Genomic DNA, 24174 nt, shown 5'->3' on the forward strand with positions numbered 1-24174 from the left:
GATACAAGCTACCAGAAATCAGAATGATCAGAAATCATTGGAGGAATACACCACCTGATCCTCACGCGGGGATACAGTCGTGGCCAAAATATTGGCACCCTTGCACTTTTTTCAAATAACTACAATTTTCTCCAAAAATAAGTTGAAATTGACGAAAGTATTTTGTCTCCACAATTCCTTATTTCACTGTTAATATTACAGAACCTTTGTTTTTTATTTAGACTTTAATATATCCTTTTAAATCAGGAAATAAAAAGAAATGGCATTGACAAAATTGACACCCTCGACTTAATATTTGGTACCACGGCCTTTGGACAAAATAACTGCAGTCAAGCGCTTCCTCTAGCTGTGAATGAGCTTCCTACACCTCTCTGGCAGTTTGGCAGTTTGGCCCACTCTTCTTGTGCAAACTGCTCCAGTTCTCCCAGATTTGAAGGGTGCCTTCTCCCAACTGCTGTTTTCAGATCTCCCCACAGGTTTCAATGGGATTTAGATCTGGACTCATTCCTGGCCACTTGAGAATAGTCCAGCGTTTTGTGTTGAACCACTCCTGGGTGCTTTTTGAAGTGTGTTTGGGGTCATTGTCCTGCTGCAAGACCCATGTCCTTCGACGGAGACCCAGCTTTATCACACTGGGTTGAACATTGTGCTCCAAAATGCCTTGGTAATCTTCTGATTTCATGATGCCATGCACACATTCAAGGCAGCCAGTGCCAGAGGCAACACAGCAACCCCAAACCATCACTGAACCTCCTCCATGTTTGACTGTAGGGAAGGTGTTCTTTTCTGTGAAAGCTTTTCTTTTAAGGCTTCATTTTGTTTTCTGTAAACATAGAGATAACGTGCTTTACCAAAAACGCTCCTATTTGGTCTTATCTGTCCACAGGACATTCTCCCAGAAGGAATTTGACTTGTTCAGGTGTGTTTTGGCAAACTCCAGTCAGGATTTCTTATGTCTCTCTCAGCAGTGAGCTCCTACCAGAGAACCCCCTTTCATCGAGTTGGTGACGGATGGTGCGAGTTGAAACTGTTGTACCTTGTCTGAAGGTCAGCTTGAATCTGCTTGCAGTTGATCGAGGTGCTTTCTCCACCATTCACACAATCCTCTGCTGCAATCTTCGATCAAGTTCTCTTGCGGCCTCATCCAGGGAGGTTGACTACAGTGCCATGGGCCTTAAACTTCCTGATAACATTGCGTACGGTGGTGCAGGAACATCAAGGTCTCTGGAGATGGACTTATCGCCTTGATTGTCCATGCTTGGCTGCAATCTTGTGTCCGACCTCTTCTGACAAGTATCTGGTTTTCTTTCTTTCCTCCATGCTCATTGCATTACACACCGACACAAAACAACAGAATGACGACTTTTCTCTTCTGCAACTAGTTGAACGAGTGATTTTCAGGTGCCTGCAATATAAAACTCACCACAGGTGAGTTCAATTCCAAAGTAAAGGAGAATCAATCACCTGCTTGAAATCTATTTCTAACAACTTCTAAAAGGTGCCAATAATATTGTCCGGGACATTTTAGGATTTCTGTGTGGAATAAGCTAAGATTTCATGACTTTTTCACCTTTTTTTTTTTTTTTTCCACTGCAAACCAAAGAAATACATATGTGGATACCAAAAGATTGTTTAATTTCAACAATTTTCTGGAAGAAATGGTGCATTATTTGAAAAAAAGTGCAAGGGTGAAAATATTTCTGACCACAACTGTACAATTCCAAATTCTTGAATCTGTTTTGATTCTTGAATCAAATTCGATTTTGATTTGATTCTTGAATCTGAAAAAAAATTCTCAAATTCTTGAATTTTTTTTTCCAGGTATGAATGAATGAATGAATGATCGTTTTAAGGCCATTTTCCCCGCTAGAGCGGGGGTTAGCCTTGCGGGCCCCATGACAATCATGGTTCCCTGTTTGAGGCAATGTTTTTATGGCCAGATGCCCTTCCTGACGCCAACCCTTGCTCACGCTTACGATGCGCAGGGATACGGTGTACCTATTCTAAACCAGGGTACACACCCAGATCATTCACCCAACAAGCTGGTACTCAATTTGCCGACCTCGGAAGGATGACAGGCTGAGTCAACCCCCCTGGTGTTAATTCAGCGATCGACTGGGATTCGAACCGAGGATCCTAGGATCCCAAGCCGGCACCCTAACCGCTAAGCCAACACCAGGCTGTTTATTTTTGGTAGATCAGTTTATTTTTGAGATCAGCTGATGAATGTTGCAGCAGATGGCCTGGTGGAAGCAAAGTGGCAGTATTGGTTTACAAGTGACTAAATGTATTGTCGTTGGCATATGGTGTATAGTGATTGCCCAATTTGGGTTGTGTTCATCTTGAGCGTTGTGTAGCACTCAATTATCATCTCAAAAGCTGACAGCAACAACTAATCAAATATTCCCAAACATGAACTTTAAATCCTGCAATATTCAGGAACAATCGAGAGCATGCACCTGCACAGGAAAGAACGTGACAAATCCCACGTTAGTGTACCATGGTTCTGGCAGAGACCTACAAGTCAGAATCCAATGTCAATGAGCTGACCAAACCATCACAACACTCAAGTGCAGACAACGTGGAATGCATAGGAATGGCATTTTTATAGAAATTACCTCAAAAAACCTTGCTCTATCTTGTAAAAGTTCTCCTGAATGTGATATTCGTCCAATCATTCACTAGAGGGAATTGGCATCAAAAAGTGAGTACATTGGACCGATTATAGCGGTTTTGGCATTGGCCAGTTTAAATAGCAACATGTTCACCTGGAGACTCTCAATGTGTGTGTGTGTGTGTGTGTGTGTGTGTGTGTGTGTGTGTGTCATCATCATCTTTATAGTGTCAATGGAAAGTCTACACCCCCTTTCAAAATTTTCACCTGTTGCCTTATAGCCTGGAATTAAATCAGACTTTTTCTACCTTTATTTACACATCGTAACCCACAACTTCCAAGTGAAAAACAAATTCTACAAATATCAAAAAAACTAATTAAAAACACAAAACTAGAATATGTTGGTTATAGTTGAAAAAACTAGAATAGAGTTGATACTTGGTGGAAGCACCTTTGACAGCAATTACAGCTGCGAGTCCGTTGGGATAGGTCTCTACCAACTTTGCACACCTTGATTGGGCAATATTCACCCATTCTTCTGTGCAAAACTGTTCAAGCTCAGTCAAGTTGCATGAGGAGCGTTGATGGACAGCAATCTTCAAATCATGCCACAGATTTTCGATTGGATTTAGGTCAGGGCTGACTGGGCCACTCAAGGACATTTATCTTTTTGTTCATTAGCCACTGCAGTGTACCTTTGGCTGTGTGCTACAGGTCGTTATCATGCTGAAAGGTAAACTTCCGTCCCAATTTCAGCTTTCTTGCAGAGGGCAGCAGGTTTTCCTCGAGGATTTCCTCTAGGACCGAACCATCACAACACTCACCGATAATCCAATCAATTCATCTTTTCATCATTAGACATACTTGTACCAAGTTTGACTTGGATCCCTTCAGCTATTATCAAGTTATAGCGCTAATGAAAACTTATCATGGACGGATTGGACGCATGGATGGACGGACAGACAACCCTAAAACATAATGCCTCTGGCGACTTTGTCAGCAGAGGCATAAAAACATGAAATGGTGCATCAAATACAACCCACCAGTCTTGAGAACAAATCGAGCACAAAATTCATCATCTTGTCGCATCATTTAAATTTTAAAGGATGGAACCGATGTCATGCACTCGCCATTGCACGGTCTCATCTGGATTTCATTCTGAATCAGACCAAGCTTCACAGCTGAAGTGGTGCTTCACAAACAGCATGTTGTACTAAAAAGTACACCGTCCACCAGATGGAGACGAAAAGATGGGGAAGTTTGTCCGTCTGCATAGAACGGCGATGAACGTTAGATTCCAGGGGTTTTTTTTTTTTTTTAATTAGAGTAGGCGATTGTCACCGGCACCATGACGGCATTCCAAATTCCTGCCCCGACCTACAGGAAGACCTGCATAGCCACACTATCAGCATTGATGAAACGAGTAGACAGGTTTTGCACATGAATATGGATGGACCTTGTCCATTTTATAAATCTCATTTAAATGAAAAAAAAGCTCTTTTGCCTGTTTGAAGTAAAGGGAGGCATTCTGATAACTACTAATGAGAAAACGTTTTCAGAAAAGCCATGCAACAACATTCATTTGAGCGACTCCTTTATTGCAAAATGCAAGGCAGGGTGATAATTGTCATGCTCGCTTTGCCAAAATAAAAATAAAAAACACCAAACGTCAGTAACAAATCACTTTAGGTTGGTAAGACAGCAGAGAGAAGAGGAGGAAGAAGAAAAAAAAAATTACCTTGCAAAGATCATAAGCTGCATCACGCAGCAGAATATTCCGATTTCTTTCGTCGAATCAAAAAATTGTGAATCAGGCACAACAGGCTTCAAACCAAATTAATTGGAAAGTGCAAACACAACACGCAGTTCCAAAAAAGTCAATACTGTAAATATACACAGCCAGATGCCAGCAAATTAGGAGCACGAGGCATTTGAATCCAGCAATGAGCCGTGGCAAAGCAAAGAGCTTTATGCAGGAGGGTAGATACACAAATTGTAGCAAAATGTACATGCAACAAGAGAAATGGAAAATATTGTGGTATTTTGAGGCTCTACTGGTCCAAAAAAAAAAAAGATTAATTACTTAAGTCGACAAAATTGAACATTTTCTACTGTTCCCTTCTACAGGAAATCTTTACTGCTCAAGAACTGCAAAACTTGAAGCTCGGGATTCAAACTTGGCAAAACTACGTTTATTATGTAGGAACATGGTTATAACATTACAAACCAAATGCCAAATATGCAATGCTGGCAAAACAAACTTCAAACAATGGACGAAGTTTTGAAATAACTTAGTCCGTTGTTTGAAGTTTCGGATCTTCTGTGTCAACTTCAAACAAAAGGACAAAGCATTAGGCTGAAGAAGAAGAAAATATACATTCAGTTTCAACAGTTGAATGGCACATGAAGCACAGCAAGGTCCAATTTTGCCGGAACAAGTTAAATCTGGACAGGTGTCCATCAACATATATTAACAGCTCACAAATCTGCAAAAAACAACTGCACCCATTCCTTCCCACAGTCTGTTATCCTAATGCAAAACACCCCAAAAGCATGAATTTTTTTTTTTTTAAGAAAAAAGAAAAACTTCAAGATGTTCTTAAATCCAGGTCCGATCATAGGAAAACCATTGCCAGTAACAACATTTGCATCCTTATCATTCCTAGATCGACTGGTAGCCAGCATAGCTACGCCTTCTGCTGATCAGGTAAGCAATTAGGACTATAACTATCAGTGCGACCAAGACGCTTCCCACGATCACTGGTATGAGCAAGCTGTCCTTGTCCAGCGTGCAGTCTTCCACTGGAAACAGACAAATCAATCATGATTTATACTATAAGAGCCGTGTGTGTGCATGTGTGACCATTTTTTTCCAGATAGCTGAATGGATCTTTGTCAAATTTTCAGAGGTTCATCTGTGAGTGCTGGAGAGTATTTTAGACAAAAAATTAATAAACATTTTTTCTCTTTGAAAAAAAAAAAACCAATATATATATATATATATATATATATATTGTTGCGAATATGGAATTTGGCCTCCATGTCCGCTTGTAAATATTCCCCTATTTTCTCCAATACTCCCCAACTTTCCCCAATCCCCCATTCCCTAGTCCCATTGCATGTAAATAACAATCAGTAGAGCCGACCTTCCCCTTATTCCCCCATTAAATGTCGTGCCCAGGTCCACCGCACCACACGTAGACAACTTTCGGACATCTTCCTAGTTATTCTTATTCTATGTCAGTTAAGGCCTCGTCTCCATTAATTATGACTCTTCGTTGCACCAGAATGTGATTATATGGCATCAGTAGTGAGTTTAGGACCTTTCCCATACCTCCTTCCATCTTCCCATACCTCCTTCCATCTTCTTCCCCAACCAACTATGGCTGCAGCAACGGAGGGGATGGGGGCGGCGCGGCGGCGCGGGGGAGGATGCGTCCTCACACCGGCTCGATTAGCGCCATTGACCACGCGCTCCACGGGGTTACCAGAGGGGCTGGCTGTCAGCTCCTCGTCAAGGGCGGAGCCTGGTAACCCCCCCCGCACCCAATCAGAAGGGCGGACCGATTCCATCTGGGGCGGAGCTAACGAGCCGAGGGCGTGTCACTCCCCGCCGGATATACGTGGCGACTTAGCGGACGTGACGAGAGATGCGCCCCGAGCTTGGAAGGACAAGACGCCACCCTCCCGAGCGCTGAGCGACCTCCCCAGCTTGAGACCAAAGTCGCGACCCACAAGCGCTGTGATACCTTCACGCATCTCTGGACACCACCGTACGTGATCCTGCCCTGAGCACAGGTGCACCTGGAGCGATCGCTACCCGCTTTCCTGGCCATCAAACCCCGTGTGAGTGAGCCTTGTCCCGCGTTTACCTGTCGTCTGTCCGGGGATAATATAAGTGTGTTTAAGTGCCCACCTTCCTATGTTTCCCTCTTGTCCCTGTAATCTAAACCTTCCGCAATTGTAATAACAACCTTTGAGAACCGTATCCCTGGTGTCGTATTGTGTCATTATAACCCAGCCGGGTGTCTTCTCTTTCCTATTGAGCCAGCGTAGCGCGATTAGTCAACATTCGGGCACAATCGGGTAACTTGTACGGATACGGCGGCCATCCCGCTCGGCCCACCATACCATCAAAGTCGTATCTGTAACAATTGGTGTCAGGAGTGGGATTCCACAGGAGTTGCACACCGACCAGGGACGAAATTTTGAGAGCAAATTGCTAAAAGATGTGTGCAGTCTCCTGTCAATTCGGAAAACCAGAACAACGCCTTTAAGACCTCAATCTGACGGGATGGTGGAAAGATTCAATCGAACTCTAATCCAACAACTGGCACTGTTCACCACCACCCGTCAGGATGACTGGGACGAACATCTCCCTTACTTGCTCATGGCCTACCGAACCAGCCAGCACGGGGCCACCGCATGCAGTCCAGCGTTGCTTATGTATGGGCGGGAGTTACGGGCTCCCGCCGACTTGCTATGCGGTCCCGTGCCAGACACGGTGGTTAACCCGCCGAGGGAGGGGTACGCACGTCACCTAGAGGAAGGCATGGAGCTAGTCCATGCCTTCGCCCGCCGCCAACTCCATCTGGCGGGGGAAAAGATGAAGCGCAGGTACGACGACCGGAGCCAGGGGAGTCAATACGCTCCGGGGATGAAGATTTGGTTCTTTAATCCCCGGAGGCGGAAGGGAAGGTGCCCAAAACTCACCTCCCCCTGGCAAGGCCCAGGAGTCGTCCTGTCGCAAATCTGTGACGTGGTCTTTAAGATCAAAATGGGGCCACGAGCCCTCCCTCGGATCGTCCACGCCGACCGGATAAGACCTTACACCGGCGAGCAGGCGCCCCCGTGGATCGCCTCGGCTTTAGATGCCGAGGCGGGACCCAGTACCTCTGAATAAGGGGGGCTTATTAGTGCCAGAGGACTGGGGGATTGAGGAGCGATAGGCCCGGTGGGAGAGGGTGGCATCCCTGCCACCTTTCCCATGTGGTGGGGCAAAGGAGCAATAGCTTATGGGGTGTATGGCAGTGAAAACTAGCCCGGGTGGGTTAGGATATGGTGTGTAGGGATCTAGCGAAGATGACATTAGGTAACGTTAAGTTTAGTTAGTGACTGATACCTGTAGTGGGGACGCAGGTAGATTAGTATGGATGATAATGACGTGGGAGCGCAATAGTTTAAAGGGACGACTGGGAAGCGCAAGTTTCAGAAGGGAGTAGTTAGCTGAGATGATGCTGTGTGTGTGAGGATTGAACAGGTGTGATTGCACAGGTGTGCAACTGGACAGGTGTGTGGAACAGTGTGTGAGTAATGAGTGTTGTGGATCAGCGCGAATGCGCTTGGGGAGAGAAGGGGGCAGGTGGCACCAGGTGTGAGAGCACAGGTGTGCAGGTACAGGTGTGTGGAGAGAGTTGGAGTAAGTGGGACGGAGTGGTGTGCATGGTGCGAAGGTGTGGATGGGGGAAGAGTGGACCCCTTTCACGAGCACCCGGGGCGGGTAGTGTAAGTGTTAGGTAGAGGGTGCAGGTAAATTGTGGTTGGATATTGGCATTTGTGGTGCGGTTGCAGAATGGTGTTGTGAATGGGTGCATTAGTGTTGTGGAAATGGCTGGGCGTGTAGCCTGTTAGTGTGTGTAGTTGGTTGGGCACTCCACCACTGTGAGGATGTCGGCCAGGTGAGGCCGCAGGTGGGCTCTGGGAGCCGGTAGAGTTGTGGATGGGGCCTGAGGATCCCGGGTGTGGATCGGGCAGCCCAGTGCCAGAGAGGGCACGGAGTGGGGAGAGAGCCAGAGGGCCTTCCCCTGGTAGTTAGGTTAGGGTAAGGAGCAGGTAAGCTCGGAGGCAACTGCAGTGGTGGAGGTGTGCAGGTGGGTAGACCCACTGGGAGAGGTACACGCCGCAGCCCAGAAATTGTGCGAGGGCACCGGGAGATGAATCGGGGGAGTGAGACCCCAAATTGAAGAGCACCACAGTTTGGCCAATGGGAATTGGTTTTTAGAACCCATAGTGTAAGAGGGCCAATGGTTTGGCCGGAGAGAGACCCCGGGTAGTGTAAAGTTGTTAAAGTCATTTAGGAGATAGTTAGGATTGATGAACCTGTCGCACCATACGCAGCCACTTGCCTGTGGTGATGATGATGACTCCACACCTGTGTTTTCTTTGTTTTGTGCAGGAAATGAAATTGCTGTGGATTTGTGAGACGCATCACGACGTGGATGAGACATTGGGGTGATTCCATCTCTCCCTCCCTAGGAGGGACTGATGATGAATTGGTGATGGCAAATTTTGATGTGCAGTTGGAGATGGCAAATTTTGATGAGAGTTGAAAATGGCAAATTTGATTGGTTAGGAGGGAGAGAAGACGAATTTGGTATATGGGAGGAACGGGGAAGACAGTAGGGATGTTTGTTGATTTGTAAAGTAGATGTTTATGAGTAGTGTTGTGTTGTGTGGATGCAGTAAGGGGTAAGGGAGGGGCCATGTAGGTTACCTGGTGGGGGGGGGCGTACGATAGGAACGTACCTGTCTCACCTGGTTCCCATGTGCCCCCAGTGTGCATCATCTTGTATTGCGTGCACTTTTGCGCCCTTACCACCTTACTCACTTGTTTCTTCTGTTGTCTCCCACCTCCGAGGATCTGGCTTTGGGGTAGAGAGAGAGGAGAGAGAGGTGCTGGCGACGCAGTGGTGGGCCTGCACTTTCGCTGTTCGCTGCCTGGATCGGTACACCATATGGACCGCAATGTTTGTGGCCACCCACAATGGACCGCAGTTCGTTTGCGGCCAAGCACCACCCGGGGATGGACCTATGGATCAACGTGGCACCTATGCCATACAGGTGAACCACTAATAGTTAACACCACCAAGTGCACCACAAGAAGAGCAAGAGACACCTGCAGGGTTAGGGGTTGTCGCATTTATTTTTAATCATTGAACAATGGTGACTGCACCGATTGGTGGTGGGGTGGTGCTTTTGATGCTCGGGAAAGGGTGCTCTGCACGTTATTAAAGGCCGTCGGCCACAGAGCACTCGTGGGTTGGTGTATCGATGTTGGCAAGCGCGCTCTCTCTATGCATAACATCTGCATGTGTTCCTCCAAAAACAGGTCCTGGATCGTAGTGTAGATATCAGCGTAATCTTGTAAATAATGCTCCCTACCGGCTGTATGTTTAGTTTGAGAATTCTTTCCGGATTCGGTTATCCTGTGGGTGTGTTTCTGTGAGGAGAAGGGTGCAACGTCGCAGGGGGACATATTTACTCATTTGTGAATATCTGTAAAACTGTCGCACTCAGGGTAGAGTTAATAGTAGAGGGAACTACATTGCGTGCCACACTAAAGTAGGTAAAAATTTATCGGGTCGGGACGCCCCGAGGGTAGAGAAGGGTGCAATGTTGCGAATATGGAATTTGGCCTCCATGTCCGCTTGTAAATATTCCCCTATTTTCTCCAATACTCCCCAACTTTCCCCAATCCCCCATTCCCTAGTCCCATTGCATGTAAATAACAATCAGTAGAGCCGACCTTCCCCTTATTCCCCCATTAAATGTCGTGCCCAGGTCCACCGCACCACACGTAGACAACTTTCGGACATCTTCCTAGTTATTCTTATTCTATGTCAGTTAAGGCCTCGTCTCCATTAATTATGACTCTTCGTTGCACCAGAATGTGATTATATGGCATCAGTAGTGAGTTTAGGACCTTTCCCATACCTCCTTCCATCTTCCCATACCTCCTTCCATCTTCTTCCCCAACCAACTATGGCTGCAGCAACGGAGGGGATGGGGGCGGCGCGGCGGCGCGGGGGAGGATGCGTCCTCACACCGGCTCGATTAGCGCCATTGACCACGCGCTCCACGGGGTTACCAGAGGGGCTGGCTGTCAGCTCCTCGTCAAGGGCGGAGCCTGGTAACCCCCCCCGCACCCAATCAGAAGGGCGGACCGATTCCATCTGGGGCGGAGCTAACGAGCCGAGGGCGTGTCACTCCCCGCCGGATATACGTGGCGACTTAGCGGACGTGACGAGAGATGCGCCCCGAGCTTGGAAGGACAAGACGCCACCCTCCCGAGCGCTGAGCGACCTCCCCAGCTTGAGACCAAAGTCGCGACCCACAAGCGCTGTGATACCTTCACGCATCTCTGGACACCACCGTACGTGATCCTGCCCTGAGCACAGGTGCACCTGGAGCGATCGCTACCCGCTTTCCTGGCCATCAAACCCCGTGTGAGTGAGCCTTGTCCCGCGTTTACCTGTCGTCTGTCCGGGGATAATATAAGTGTGTTTAAGTGCCCACCTTCCTATGTTTCCCTCTTGTCCCTGTAATCTAAACCTTCCGCAATTGTAATAACAACCTTTGAGAACCGTATCCCTGGTGTCGTATTGTGTCATTATAACCCAGCCGGGTGTCTTCTCTTTCCTATTGAGCCAGCGTAGCGCGATTAGTCAACATTCGGGCACAATCGGGTAACTTGTACGGATACGGCGGCCATCCCGCTCGGCCCACCATACCATCAAAGTCGTATCTGTAACAATATATATATATAAAACACAGTTTGTGTATGTGTGTGTGTGTGTAATGTTACCGATAGACTCCTAAATGGAGAGGCTTACGTGCTTGATATTTGACATAGACATGGCCATTGAGCCTGGGACGAACATGGCCGAACTCAAAATATTTGTCGATCCATATTTTTTATTCATATTTACCTCAGCGCATTTCAGCGAAGTACCCGCTAATCTCAGCCGGTTCCAGAGCAGCTCGCTGATTCGCTCAGAGCGATCACGTGATGTTACATTACCGCCGCCAGACTGATTCGCTCAGAGCGATCACGTGATGTTCCATCCCGTCACACGTTTTTTCACCTTTTATGCGATCGTGTTTTGTATCGATTTTGTGCGATATGAATTAAATGTCTTTGAAACAGCTGTGAAACGTCTTTCCACAACCCTTCCGTAACCGATTGGAGCAGTTTATTGCCGCATAAAACGAGATCCGCGAAGCAGTTGGTCGAGTCGTGCTGACCAAGATGGCGACACGGTGGCTTCACTTTTCACGGAGTATGAGCGTTCTATATATTTTCAATTCAGTGCGCCCGTGATTTGTGGCATAGACATGACCATTGGGCCTTCACGGTGTAATTTGTGCGAGGCTTTTGTCCGAGTGAGCTTGAGTCGAGAGGGCGAATGTACGGGTTGGGAATGTACGGGTCTCCCTTCCCCCGCCCGGCAACGCCGGTACTGGAGGACGTCACAGGATCGGTGAGTCTCCAAAATCCGCTTCGTGCTGTTGCGAATATGCAGGACTATGTCCGATTGTTGTGCTGCTCTCCGACCATGAGAACTGCAATGTCATTGTTGACTGGCCATCCCCTTCCCTCCCCCTTCCCTACCCCCTCCACCCTACCCCTCCCCCTCCATTTTCCCCCTCCCCCTCCATTTTCCCCCTCCCCCTCCCTTTCCCCCTCCGTTCCCCTCCCCTCCCCCACCCAGCAATGCCGGGTACTTCTGCCGGGCCCCTCCTCCCCCCTCCCATCCCTCACCATCCCCCCCTCTTCCCTCGCCCCTCCCCTCCTCCCATCCCCCCTCTCCCTCTTCTCCCCTCCCCCCCGTTCCCCTCCCCTGCCCAGCAATGCCGGGTACTTCTGCTAGTGTGTGTGTATATATATATATATGCCATATATATATATATACACAAAGAATTAAGTTAAGCACCCCTACACAAAGAATTAAGTTAAGCACCCCCTAATCCTGTCCTGAACCTGAACCCCCTCGAGCACGTTTGGGACATGTTGGGACGACAAATTGCGAAGATGGTCCCTCCAATAGCCAATCTGGATGAATTGGAACGTGCATTACATCGGGAATGGAACAACCTGCCACAGCAACGCATACGACGGCTTACAGGGTCTATGAGACGTAGGGTTGAGTCAGTGATCCGATCACGTGGGTCCTACACACGTTATTGACGCAAAGATCGCTAGAGGTCTTCTCAGAACAATGACTGTACGTTAGAAAACATAAACGTCATCCACACTGTCCGTGATGGACCTATAGCTCCATACTTAAATTGAGGTGAAAATATGCCTAAAATTCCCAAAAAATTTCACCTTAAATTATTCAGAATAAAATATTGAAAACGGCATGATTGTTATGTTTTTATGCGACCATAATATCACTTCTCCAGAAAATATAGCAATATCATGGGTATATTACACTGTTTTGACGACAACAAACTTGTAATGTGCGAGGTTGTAAAAAAACGGGGGGGGGTGCTTAACTTAATTCTTTGTGTATATATATGCCATATATATATATATATATATATATATATATATATATGCCATATATATATATATATGCCATATATATATATATATGCCATATATATATATATATGCCATATATATATATATATATGCCATATATATATATATACCATATATATATATATGCCATATATATATATATATATATATATGCCATATATATATATATATGCCATATATATATATATATGCCATATATATATATATGCCATATATATATATATGCCATATATATATATATGCCATATATATATATATATGCCATATATATATATATGCCATATATATATATATATATGCCATATATATATATATATATATGCCATATATATATATATGCCATATATATATATATGCCATATATATATATATATATATGCCATATATATATGCCATATATATATATATGCCATATATATATGCCATATATATATATGCCATATATATATATATATATATATATATATATATATATATATATGTACATACACACACAAGGTTTGACGTTTGGGGATTTTTTTTTCTTTTCTTTTAATCACTATCGTGGGTGTAGGGAAGTGTGCAGGGACCCCATTCCTTAGTGGGTGTAGGCAAGTGTTTTAATAATAATAATAATAATTCATTTATTTTGTATAGCGCTTTTCAAGTAGCCCAAAGGCGCTTTGACAGAGTGGAAAACATAATGCATAACAATACATCAAAACCACAATTGCAAAAAGACAAGAATCAATATGGAAATATTTAAAGCAAAAGGAGGGAGAAGGAGAAGAGATAGTCAGGGGTTAAATGCTGTGGGTTGAATGTTGAATGCAGTGTTGAACAGGTGGGTCTTTAGTGATGTTTTGAATGTGGTGAGTGAGGAGGAGTCTCTGATGGTGTGAGTACCCCTTCTGGTATATAATGAAGCGTACAAACTCAGCGTTAATCATTGTAGGACGGATCAAATTTTCTTTGCCAAAATGCACAGAGGTGGGTGGATTCATTCAAATGATGTTTGATGACCAAGGTGGATTCATCCAATTGATGGTCACCATGACCACTCCTTTGTGCATCATGATGATGCATAGGGTTGATGAAGCCGTTTCCTAGGCTATTGGGCACAATCCTCGGCAGGTCGCCACTCCAACGCAGGATACATTAATGTGAATGGCTCATTCGTCCCAGTAAGCTGGTGATCATTTTGCCAACCTCGGAAGGACGACAGGCTGAGTCACCCCACCTGGTGTTTATTCAACGACACTAACAGGGGCTTGCACGCAGGACCCTGAGATCTCAAGCCAGCCACCTTAACCATTAAGCCAACACCAGGCTTAATTGACATTTGATACAAGCAAGAAATGTGTTCAAACACAATGGCATTTGTTAGCACAACATCGTAGTTTTTCTGTTTCCAAATTACTACATGCAGTATTTCACTATCAAAATGTTGATGCATCATGGATTTAAAATGATTATTTAGCAACTATTTTATTTCAAACTCCATTGACCCTGCCCAGCCCAACCCTCTTATTTGCAGGTTGCTGTGTCTCCTCCGCCCTCCTTTCCTGTCCGATCATTCCCTTGTTGACTCCAACTTGTCCAACTGTTGCCCTATGCCATTTCATACCAATATTTTGAACATGAACACAGGTTCAAAACCTCACCCTTCCATGTTGTAAAACAAAAATACAAAAGGAGTTGTTTTACATGTCACTCAAATCTGGTTCAAACAAGTTCTCTCTGGCTATTGCCATAGAGCTGCCTCAGTATCAGAGTCTGACATTCATTCAGACTGAAAGTTGCTCCATAGGGACTGCAAGTTGCTCTCTCACTTCAGGACTGGTCTTCCATCTCCACCTCCACTGAACCAATACCAAATTGGAATTCTTCCACAAAAGCCTGCTCTCTTATGCACAGATTTATACCATCTGGTCTAAGTTATACCCATCATCATGCCCTTGGTACATCGAATCCTGAGCCAAGGCAGTTGCCTTCAAACAACTTGCCTTCTTCCTGCAAGACAAATCCAACCAAAGGTAATCTCAGGTCATTCAACAAAGGCCACAACAAGTTCATGTAAAAATAAAGACAACCTCAAGATTGAACGTTCAAACTTGTCTTGCTCATCGAAGAACTGGTCCTTGTTAAGTCTGTCTCTGATGTATGTTCCCCCTCCAACCCGTCCCCCACTTTAGATGGACATTTGTCAAGACCGATGTTGTGTTCCTTTGTTGTGTTGAGAAACTTTTAATGATATACTCCGGATAACCATCGTCACCGAGTGTATTCATGATTGAATGAATGAATGAATGATCGTTTTAAGGCCATTTTCCCCGCTGGAGCGGGGGTTATCCTTGCGGGCCCCATGACAATCATGGCTCCCTGTTTGAGGCAATGTTTTTATGGCCGGATGCCCTTCCTGACGCCAACCCTTGGTCGCCTCTTACGATGCGCAAGGATACGGTGTACCTATTCTAAATCTGGGTACACACCGTGATCATTCATTCCAGCAAGCTGGTACTCAATTTGCCGACCTCGGAAAGATGACAGGCTGAGTCAACCCCCCTGGCGTTAATTCAGCGATTGATCGGGATTCGAACCCAGGATCCTAGGATCCCAAGCCGGCACCCTAACCGCTAAGCCAACACCAGGCTTATAGTCAAAATAATGACAACATGAGTCAAAATAAATTTGTACATTCTCTCATTCTATTTCAACACGGAAAGATTAAAGGTATTTCCCTGACCGCTGTCCAAGATAATGATGCAAATGGTGCGTCATCGCTGACAACTCCCCTCCAGCCAATCTGAGCCAGGGACAGTGGTGACCGAGTCAACAAATGCGCGTTCAGAACACCAATGACGTCATGACTGAAGAACCAATCAGTGTCGCAGTTACTGAGACATGCTTATAAATGCACTAGTTCTCATCTCTTCCGGTCTCTTTGCTGTGAATCGCCTTGAAGAGTACAACACAAAAAGCTTCGGTGTTATTTTCATTATGTCGTGTTTGTTTTCCCGTATATTAAAGTTCTGTAGTACCAAACATGTTTATTTATCTGAAGCAGAATATACAGACAAGACTTTAAATTATATATGTATAATGGTTAAGCTCACCTTCACCAAAAGTTCCATTTTTAACAAGGAAAGGCTGGAGTTTGAGGTCACTCAATTTCAGCAGCACGTTTTTCCAGACAGGAATATCCTGTGTTGTGAGGCACTCATAAGCTTTTCCAAGAGACGCAGAGAGAAGATTTAGCGATGTGTTGGAGACATTGAGACCTACAAACACAAGAGGGCAGTCATATAAAGACATGAAACGCATTGTAACCCTTAATTTACTCGTTTACTATTATCCTTAGAGGATGGAAATTGCTAGACTCTGACACTTTCAGCCAAGCAACCCCACAACTTCTAAAATAGGGATGGGTTGCAAAGATTCCAAATTAAATGTGTTTTAAAATTTTAGGGAAAATTTCAGATTCTTCAGCACCAAAGGAAAACGGATAGGAATGGGCACATCAAATTCCAACCTCAAACAATTAAAAATAACTTGTAAAATAACATTTGCAAATCTCAATGCAAGTTGAAGAAAATTGTAGTTATTTTTATTTTTTTGGGGGAAAACAAAACAAAACGAAGTAGGCCAACAATACTGAAGACGACGACAAAGATTTTTTTTAAAGAAATAAATATATTTTCCTCAAGCCCAAAAATAATGGAATACAAATTGATTTTCATTTAAATTTTGGATAACATGTAATTTTAAAAGAGGACGACGATTTAATCACAGCACTCACAGTCCCAACATTCACAGATTCATACCACGTATTATTTATTTATTCTTATTTTAAAACTTTGGCGAAGGCTCATAATCGAGAACACACACACACACACACACACACACACACACACACACACACACACACACACACACACACACACACACACACACACACACACACACACACACACACACACACACACACACACACACACACACACACACACACACACACACACACACACACACACACACACACACACACACACACACACACACACACACGCCATCACTTCCCGGGATACTCTGCGTACCAGCGACGTCATAACAATGCTGTCGTTTTTTTTCTCACCATACTCAGTGGGACATTTCCTCAAGAGGAATTTCCTCCTCCCCATGTATGCCAACAGATGCGAGGAAGCGATTGAAAGGTTTATGATGAATACAATAAATAGCACCAGGGTTAAAGCCTCTGATATTTCCAATCAGGCTAACGCTCTCACTGGCAACATTGATGTGTGGGGGGAAGGGTGGATATGTGTGTGTGGAGGGGGGGGGGGGGGGGGTGGATATGTGTGTGTGGGGGGGGGGGGGGAGGTGGATGTGTGTGTGTGTGTGTGGGGTGTGTGTGTGTGTGTGTGTGTGTGTGTGTGTAGGGGGGATGTGTTTGTGTGTGTGTGTGTGTGTGTGTGTGTGTGTGTGTGTGTGGATGTGTGTGTGTGTGGATGTGTGTGTGTGTGGATGTGTGTGTGTGGGGATGTGTGTGTGTGTGGATGTGTGTGTGTGTGGATGTGTGTGTGTGTGGATGTGTGTGTGTGTGGATGTGTGTGTGTGTGGATGTGTGTGTGTGGGGATGTGTGTGTGTGGGGATGTGTGTGTGTGGGGATGTGTGTGTGTGGGGATGTGTGTGTGTGGGGATGTGTGTGTGTGGGGATGTGTGTGTGTGGGGATGTGTGTGTGTGGGGATGTGTGTGTGTGGGGATGTGTGTGTGTGGGGATGTGTGTGTGTGGGGATGTGTGTGTGTGGGGATGAGGGTGTGTGGGGATGTGGGTGTGTGGGGATGTGTGTGTGTGGGGATGTGTGTGTGTGTGGATGTGTGTGTGTGTGGATGTGTGTGTGTGGGGATGTGTGTGTGTGGGGATGTGTGTGTGTGTGTGGATGTGTGTGTGTGTGGATGTGTGTGTGTGGGGATGTGTGTGTGTGGGGATGTGTGTGTGTGGGGATGTGTGTGTGTGGGGATGTGTGTGTGTGTGGGGATGTGTGTGAGTGGGGATGAGGGTGTGTGGGGATGTGTGTGTGTGGGGATGAGGGTGTGTGGGGATGTGGGTGTGTGGGGATGTGTGTGTGTGGGGATGTGTGTGTGTGGGGATGTGTGTGTGTGGGGATGTGTGTGTGTGGGGATGTGTATGTGTGGGGATGTGTGTGTGTGGGGATGTGTGTGGGGGGATGTGTGTGGGGGGATGTGTGTGGGGGGATGTGTGTGGGGGGATGTGTGTGGGGATGTTTCTTGGGGGTTGGGGGAGAGGAGGGGGATGTGCGTTTGTGTGGATATGTGTGTGCGTGTGGGGGGAGAGGTGTGGGGGTGTTTGTGTGTGGTGTGTGTGTGTGGATATGTGTGTGTGTGGATATGTGTGTGTGTGGATATGTGTGTGTGTGGATATGTGTGTGTGTGGATATGTGTGTGTGTGGATATGTGTGTGTGTGGATATGTGTGTGTGTGGATATGTGTGTGTGTGGATATGTGAGTGTGTGGATATGTGTGTGTGTGTGGATATGTGTGTGTGTGTGGATATGTGTGTGTGTGGATGTGTGTGTGTGTGGATGTGTGTGTGGATATGTGTGTGTGTGTGTGGGGGGGGGGAGGGGGGTGGGGGGAGGGGTGTGTGTGTGTGTGTGTGTGGGGGGGGGGGTGTATGTGTGTGTGTGTGGGGGCGGGGGGGGGTTGGTGTGTGTGTGTTTGGGGTGGGGGGATGTGTGCGCGTGTTTGTGTGGGGGTGTGTGTGTGGAGGTGTGTGTGCACGGGGGTGTGTGTGTGGGGGGTGGGGGGGTCTGGGGATGTGTGTGTGCATGTGGGGATGTGTTTGTGTGTGTGTGTGAATGTGTGTGTGGGTGTGTGTGGGGGGGTGGATATGTGTGTGTGGGGGGTGGATATGTGTGTGTGGGGGGGTGGATATGTGTGTGTGGGGGGGTGGATATGTGTGTGTGGGTGTGTGGGGGGGTTGGGGTATGCGTGTGGGGGGAGGGGTGTTTGTGTGTGGATGTGTGTATGGGTGTGTGGGGGGTGGATATGTGTGTGTGGGGGGCGGGGGGGGGGGGGGTAGGGGTGGATATGTGTGTGTGGATAGGTGTGTGGGGGGGGGGGGGTATGTGTGTGGGAGGAGGGGTGTGTGTGTGTGTGTGTGCATGTGTGTGGGTAGGGGGGATGTGTGTGGGTGTGTGGGTAGGGGGTGTGTGTGTGGATGTGTGGGTAGGGGGTGTGTGTGTGTGGGTAGGGGGTGTGTGTGTGGGTAGGGTGTGTGTGTGGGTAGGGTGTGTGTGTGTGGGTAGGGGGTGTGTGTGTGGGTAGGGGGTGTGTGTGTGTGGGTAGGGGGTGTGTGTGTGGGTAGGGGGTGTGTGTGTGTGTGTGTGTGTGTGTGGGTAGGGGGTGTGTGTGTGGCTAGGGTGTGTGTGTGTGTGTGTGTGTGTGTGTGTGTGTGTGTGTGTGTGTGTGTACCAGGGTTGTATCCAAGGGGGTTGTGTCAAAGCATGTCCAATGAAAGTGGGGTTGTATCAAAAGTGGGGTTGTATCAAAAGTGGGGTTGTATCAAAAGTGGGGTTGTATCAAAAGTGGGGTTGTATCAAAAGTGGGGTTGTATCAAAAGGGGGGTTGTATCAAAAGGGGGGTTGTATCAAAAGTGGGGTTGTATCAAAAGTGGGGTTGTATCAAAAGTGAGGTTGTATCAAAAGTGGGGTTGTATCAAAAGTGGGGTTGTATCAAAAGTGGGGTTGTATCAAAAGTGAGGTTGTATGAAAAGTGGGGTTGTATCAAAAGTGGTTGCGAGTAAACCGGTCATCACTGCCAGAAGTTTTAAAGTGGCAGTTCTAGTTTTCTTATAAATCATTATTGTTACATTTTTGTTGTTGTGTTCTTGGTTGGGTTTCGGAATAAGCCTGTGTGTTTTGTGAAGTTAAACGCTTCGTGTTTCTTGCATGCCGCGCGTGTCATCACTGCCAGATTGGGAGATAGCCTCGGGAGTTGAAGCTGGTTCGGTTCATCCGTCCAAGGCTGGTGATAACTAGAGTCCCTGTATAAAAAGAGTTGCGCTATGCGCTGACCCGAGATTTCTGGTCACGTGATTTCGTGGCGCCATTTTGTGTCTAACTTCACCGTGCGTGAACGTCAGCTTGGTACGGGAATGTTGTTTATTGCCAAACAAAATGACTGGTTGTTCTGCTTTTGGTTGTTCAAACCAATCTGGGAAATATAAGATGTATAGATTTCCAAGTGATAAAGTCAGAAGACAAATTTGGGAAGCGAAAGTCAGACGAAAGAGCTGAAAGCGGTGAAGCCGTATCGCCTTCTTGCCGTATCGTGAGCAGTCTCTCCGTCTGTAGTCATATTCAAGTCTTCACTTGTCGGAGTAGTGATGAGTCTCACTTGTGAGGAGTGAAGAGTCTCACTTGTGAGGAGTGAACGGAGTAGTGATGAGTTTCACTTGTGAGGAGTGAACGTAGTGGGATGAAGTGTTGGTCTGGTCAGAGTGTTGTATTACGGGCAGAGTTTTCTTACGGTCTGAATGTATGAATCATGTTCTGTATTGAATGTATGAACCAAGTTTTGTACTGAATGTTTACTGTGTTGGCCTCATCGTGTTCCTGGTGAAATTAAACAAGTTATGGTGAATACGACGTCTTATCTGTGCTTTTCCATATCTGTTCGACTAGACGAACCGTGCACACTGCAGGTATTTTTAAAAGTTTTTTCTCTGTTTAATTACGGCTTGGCGCAGTCGAAAATTAAGTGTTAATTAAGTCGCCAGCTATGAAACATATTAATCGATCAGGCAATATCCATCAGAGTTCTGGGCAAGGGTGTAGTAATAAATGAACGTTTCAATCTTACTAGATGCCGATGACGTTTTCCTTATGTCAGAGACAGAAGCTGACTTGCAGCTTGTTAAATCATTACAATGGAAATTGAATATAAATGTCGATAAAACTAAAGTTGTACACTATAGAAATATGGCAATACCACGTACAGAATTTGTTTTAAGTGTGTTAGACTATATGTCGGCTGGAAGTCCTACACCGGAATTGCTCTCGGCACCCTTTTAAAAATATTGGATATGCCCACACTCCTTTCTAAAAGTTATTAAAATTCAGAGAACGACAGCATTGGTTTGTCTTACTTATAATGTTAGCTCTTATATGCAGTGTTGGCTTGTAATATGCATTGCCATACCACTTTTAATATCACCACACAGCTCTTTTTCACGGCAATAGCTGAGTTTTTGACAAAACAAATATCACCTGTATGTAATAATAAGACTAAATATGTGCAGTAAATTTTTTTTTAGCAGGTTTAGAATATATCACCCCATATCGCGAATGTACATGTATATCTAATCCGACACACTTAGACACAAAATGGCGTCCAAATTTGAGTTGACACAACTCTCTATATACAGGGACTCTAGTGATAACTAGCTGCGGACGCGACAGTATATATCATGGAATATTGTGTATAAATTTGGTTATTTGAATAAGATTTCAATTTTGATGAAGGTGTATTTGCATTGAACACAGTTTTAGTTATTTATGCATCAGAATCGAAATGGGCAAAGCATCTGAGGCTTTTGCTCAGCAGTGTATTCGTCGATGGTCTACCAATTTCAAATTAATGTAGAACGTATACTGTTGTATACTAATGTCCTTGTCTTTCGTTTGCTTTATGTACAAACTTCACTGAGCCTCATATCAACTTTAAGGCCCACTTATCAAATCCACCCTACCCCCTTCCCCACGAAAAACCTACCTTTAATTGGTCCAGGAAATAGTGTCGTAAAGTTGGCATCAAAGCGTGAGAAGTGGAATGTTTTATTACTTGTTTTCTGTAGGGTTCAGTGAGGAAAAAAAGGCAATGCTATAATCAAGAGCACCAATAAAATAGCCAATCAAGCTCATACATCCTTATCAGTAAGCAAACCATACCCTCAGAATAACATACTAGTAGAACAAGCATTCTGAGTATTGCGCTGCAATACATGTCCCCTACCGGCAGTCTGTCGTCCGGAAAACTGTTGGGGAAATTACCAAGGGTTATTTGCCCACAGGTTCTGAATCGTTCCCAATCGCTAATTACCTCAGGACGGGCTCACCTGTGGTTCGCACTCGGGACTTCGATGTATACACCTTGCAGACAGGTCAGCAGAAGCACGAGAAAATAAGTTGTTGATAAAGAACCTTTCGAGTCGCTAAATATCAGTAATTTATTATATTTTCCGGTTCATGATCAATGATCGATGTGTATATATAGGTTGCTCGGCTTGACTCCAACCCTCCCGAAAGCGCGCGCTGTGCCGCGCTGTTGACGTTCGCGAGACGAGGCTGAGGGTGCGCGGTGCGGCTTGAGGAGAACTCTGGAATAAACAAGAGATATCCATTTTTCTTTTAATATTTTCGTTTAATTAACGATATCTGCCAAACCACGTGCCCCATCGCAAATTCCAAAAGGACATTTTAGTAGACTGACATGCTGAACAGATCTGTGAAGTTTCTCCTTGATTGGATCAAAAATGAGGGAGGAGCTCAGTTTTAAAGGATGCTTAAAAACGTCATAACTCTGAAACCATGTGATGCATGACGTCGTGCTCGCTGACTTTTTTTGTTCCTCATGGGTATGCAATTGTGCCTGCAAAGTTTGGCCTCGATCTGTTCAACCGTTGCAAAGAAAAAGGGGTTTTCGTGTTTTCACGAAAAACAATATGGCGGCCGAACCACGTGACCTGTGACGTCATAATTACCATTAAAATATTCTGCAGACAGAGTCCCTCATATGGTGAAAATTTGATCTCAATCGGTCCAATCATTGCAGAGAAAATCTTTTTTTAAAGGAAATTAAAACTTAAAATGGCACTGAGTTAAGGATCATCAGAATTATCAGAATTCCCAAAGTTCAAAGTGCCATAACTTTGTCAAAAATGATCGAAACGTCATGACGTTCGAACTTGACCTGTAACTTATCATGAGGAAACCATGTACCAAGTTTGAAATCATTAGCGTTAAGCGTTTAGAAAAAAAAGAGTCCGGAAAGCTGTTCTTTGCATGACGGACTGACGGACTGACAGACGGAGGGACGGAGTGCAAACCTATAGTCCCCTCCGGTTTACACCAGTAGGGGACTAATAATAAAAATAGGGACAATACCCCTGGGTGCTCACCTGGTAGAATAAAGCCATATACTACACAGACTAAAGGCATTTTAAACAGTATCATGGTATTATAAGCCAATTTCAATTGTTGCCAGGAGACAGAGCAGCATGTAGAATCATACCAACGTAATCACAAAATTATAAATAAACAGGAAAAAACAACAACACCTATTTCTGGGGAGCAACACCTCCTCCACTCATCCCTCCTTCCTTCCCCTGCTTCCCCTCTCCCCCCCCCTTTCACTCACTCACCGCAGGCAGGTCCTGCCATAGACCCCGATTTTTCTAATGCCGTGAACAAACTTGAGTTGCAAAAAATACCACATATAATTTTAGTCAAGTTTGGTCACAATCCCATGAACTGTTTCAGAGAAGTTCCAAGTGTTTAAGGACTGACGGACGGATGACGCGCCATCCAATAAGATCCCCGGAACTATGTTCCAGGTGAGCTAAAAAGTGGCATTTTGTGCAACCCCTCCCCCCACAACCATTGTGTGCAACCCCGTCTGTGGTTGAGTGAGAGGCATGCAACCACAGACAAAGGGTGTCTGCTCCATGGATAAGAGAATGAAGGAATGGAGAGGAGTGTTCAGTTGAGAATTGGCTGGAAAAACATGTGCGTGCAACCTGGGGAGGCTGGAGGGACTGGAAAATGGGAGGAAAATCTCCACGCATGGCTTGCGGACTTCCTCTCTGGTCGAAGTCAACGTGTGGCCCTGAATGGATTTCTCTCATTCCCCTTCCTGTTCAGGCTGGAGTTCCCCAAGGCAGTGTTCTGGGTCCTGTGCTTTTTCTGGTCTTCATCAATGATCTCTCCGACTCTCTGGAAAATCCTCTCTATCTCTTTGCTGATGACTCCACTCTCTGCCGCTCCATTCCTCATCCCTCAGATCGGCAGTCTGCAGCCTCGTCACTCTGCAGACCTAAACAAAATCACATACTGGTCAAACAAGTGGAACATGTCTTTCAATCCTGACAAATCTCACACTCTTACGATGTCTCTCCGAAAAGACCGACTGGACAACCCTCCCATATACTTTCTCAACAATTCTCTCCAACA

General features: G+C 45.6%; 1 protein-coding gene across 1 annotated transcript in view; it reads right to left on the reverse strand.

Moving 5' to 3' along the window:
• Window positions 1-4191: 4191 nt before the first annotated feature.
• LAMP1 (lysosomal associated membrane protein 1) overlaps window positions 4192-24174 on the reverse strand; it is a 104569-nt gene continuing 84586 nt past the window's right edge. The window contains exons 8-10 of the mRNA XM_078783237.1: window positions 21719-21794; window positions 16037-16201; window positions 4192-5416 (exon numbers count right to left, since the gene is read on the reverse strand). Of these exons, the coding sequence (XP_078639363.1) occupies window positions 5277-5416; window positions 16037-16201; window positions 21719-21794 (381 nt within the window). The 3' untranslated portion in view covers window positions 4192-5276. The remainder of the gene's footprint in view (window positions 5417-16036; window positions 16202-21718; window positions 21795-24174) is intronic.

Source organism: Myxine glutinosa, chromosome 8 (assembly GCF_964187855.1).
Source record: "Myxine glutinosa chromosome 8, kmMyxGlut1.1, whole genome shotgun sequence".
Classification (NCBI taxonomy): Eukaryota; Metazoa; Chordata; class Myxini; order Myxiniformes; family Myxinidae; genus Myxine; species Myxine glutinosa.